Source organism: Plectropomus leopardus, unplaced genomic scaffold, assembly GCF_008729295.1.
Source record: "Plectropomus leopardus isolate mb unplaced genomic scaffold, YSFRI_Pleo_2.0 unplaced_scaffold10524, whole genome shotgun sequence".
Lineage (NCBI taxonomy): Eukaryota > Metazoa > Chordata > Actinopteri > Perciformes > Serranidae > Plectropomus > Plectropomus leopardus.
In genome coordinates, this window is record NW_024611090.1 from 1 (window position 1) to 1,637 (window position 1,637).

Here is a 1,637-nt window from a genome sequence, read left to right on the forward strand (position 1 = left end):
CTTTAAAATAAGGCAGATAATATCTACAGTGACTATAGTTACCTGTAAAAGTCTTCATAAAAACGTCCCTCATGATCCTGTCGGATGGACCCTCTCAGAATCTCAGGAAATTCCTCTGAGGAAAATCACATTTGTATTTAGTATAAATACATAAAAATGCATCGTAACTCAGTGTGATGACACAGGAAACAGACTCACCGATAGTTTTGGCGTTGTAGAATGTTCGTGAGAAAAGCACAACTGTCACCTCATGACTGCAGTTCTTCTCCTGTTTTACACGAAAACAGCGTATTAGTTTCACAGTTGAAAGAAAATGTCAGCACAGAGGCAGACAAAGGGAAATCACAAACCTTCCACTTGGCAAAAAGGTCAGACAGGAAACCATTTACAGCCTTCTCAAAGTAGAGATCACCTGAGAGAAAAACATTTCAACCAGGCAGTCACCTCCAGAGAAGCATTGCGACAAGAGAAGCAAATCAAACTGCAGACAAAGTGAGTAACAAATCAAAGAGGAACAACTAACCATAGATGTCAAAGTCCCACATCTCACAGCTCATCTGGATAAAGATATACACCATTGCTGATGTGGATCTGAACACCACCTGTTTCATAAGGTCACAATGAAGTGAAATTAATAAAAACTGTAGTATTTATTAGCAAGCTTTAGAAGCCAAAGGGAGACAGGTCCACCACTGTTTTAACAGTTAACATATGACACTTTAATATTGTTGTGCAATTTTTAAAGAGTCGACGAGGACAGCACCCTTTCATCAACTACACGGAGAATCTCCCATGCCATATGAGCAGATGATGGCCTGCATGACCTAAAAAATATATAAATATTTTCTGAGATAATAAAGTCAATTTCTCATAAAGTGCGAGAAAAACTCACATTTATGAGCGAAATGCCTTCAGGACTTTTTGTACATTTTTGCTTTTATAATCTCAGAAAATATTTATTAATTTTTTTTACATAAATTTGTTAAACAAAAAACAACCGTCATACTATAAGTGCAATTTGGATTTACCTGTGGTAAAAAGTTAATATGCAGTTCAATCACAGCCCAGTTGACTGATTATACATTTGATGATTTCATTTAAAAAGTAAAGAGTTTTCTTGTAATGATGTGGGAGACACGAGTCAAACCTTGCAACAGTTCTTCAGTTACAATGTGGCACTCTAAACATCCCAGACTACTTCACCGTCCTCCACACCAAAATTCTGACTATCGAACAGACTGTGAATACTTCAGTTGCATGGACTGATGTTTTGTCCGTGCATATCAGCACATGCCTCCAAAAACTGCTCTTACCCTGGTGTCTTCACTGATGTACCCACAGGTCACTTTCTCCCCCTTCACCCACAGCTCACTGGCCTGGGCTCTGGACAGCGAACAATCATCATGAGCACGCACAGTGTGACACAAACAGCCAAGTCATTCATTTCAGTCATCATCACCATTACGCACAAGAGACGAGGACAGCCTCTATCTAAATAGATGTGTCCACTTTCTTTTCTTTCCTTAACACATACTGCAACCATTTTCAGCATCTGAATTTACTGAAGCTATTAAAGTGTTACCTTCTAAGGGATAAAATAAACAATATCTTCAAAAAATGCTTAAAAATAAAATAGT

General features: G+C 38.1%; 1 protein-coding gene across 1 annotated transcript; it reads right to left on the reverse strand.

The window, feature by feature from the left end:
• Positions 1-42: 42 nt before the first annotated feature.
• LOC121963230 (GATOR complex protein DEPDC5-like) lies at positions 43-1,383 on the reverse strand (the record flags this gene model as incomplete). The annotated part of the gene is made up of 5 exons (XM_042513548.1): positions 43-115; positions 199-268; positions 351-412; positions 524-602; positions 1,314-1,383. Coding segments are annotated over 5 exons (354 nt in total), but the record flags the coding sequence as incomplete, so codon positions are not given.
• Between the last annotated feature and the right edge of the window lie 254 nt (positions 1,384-1,637).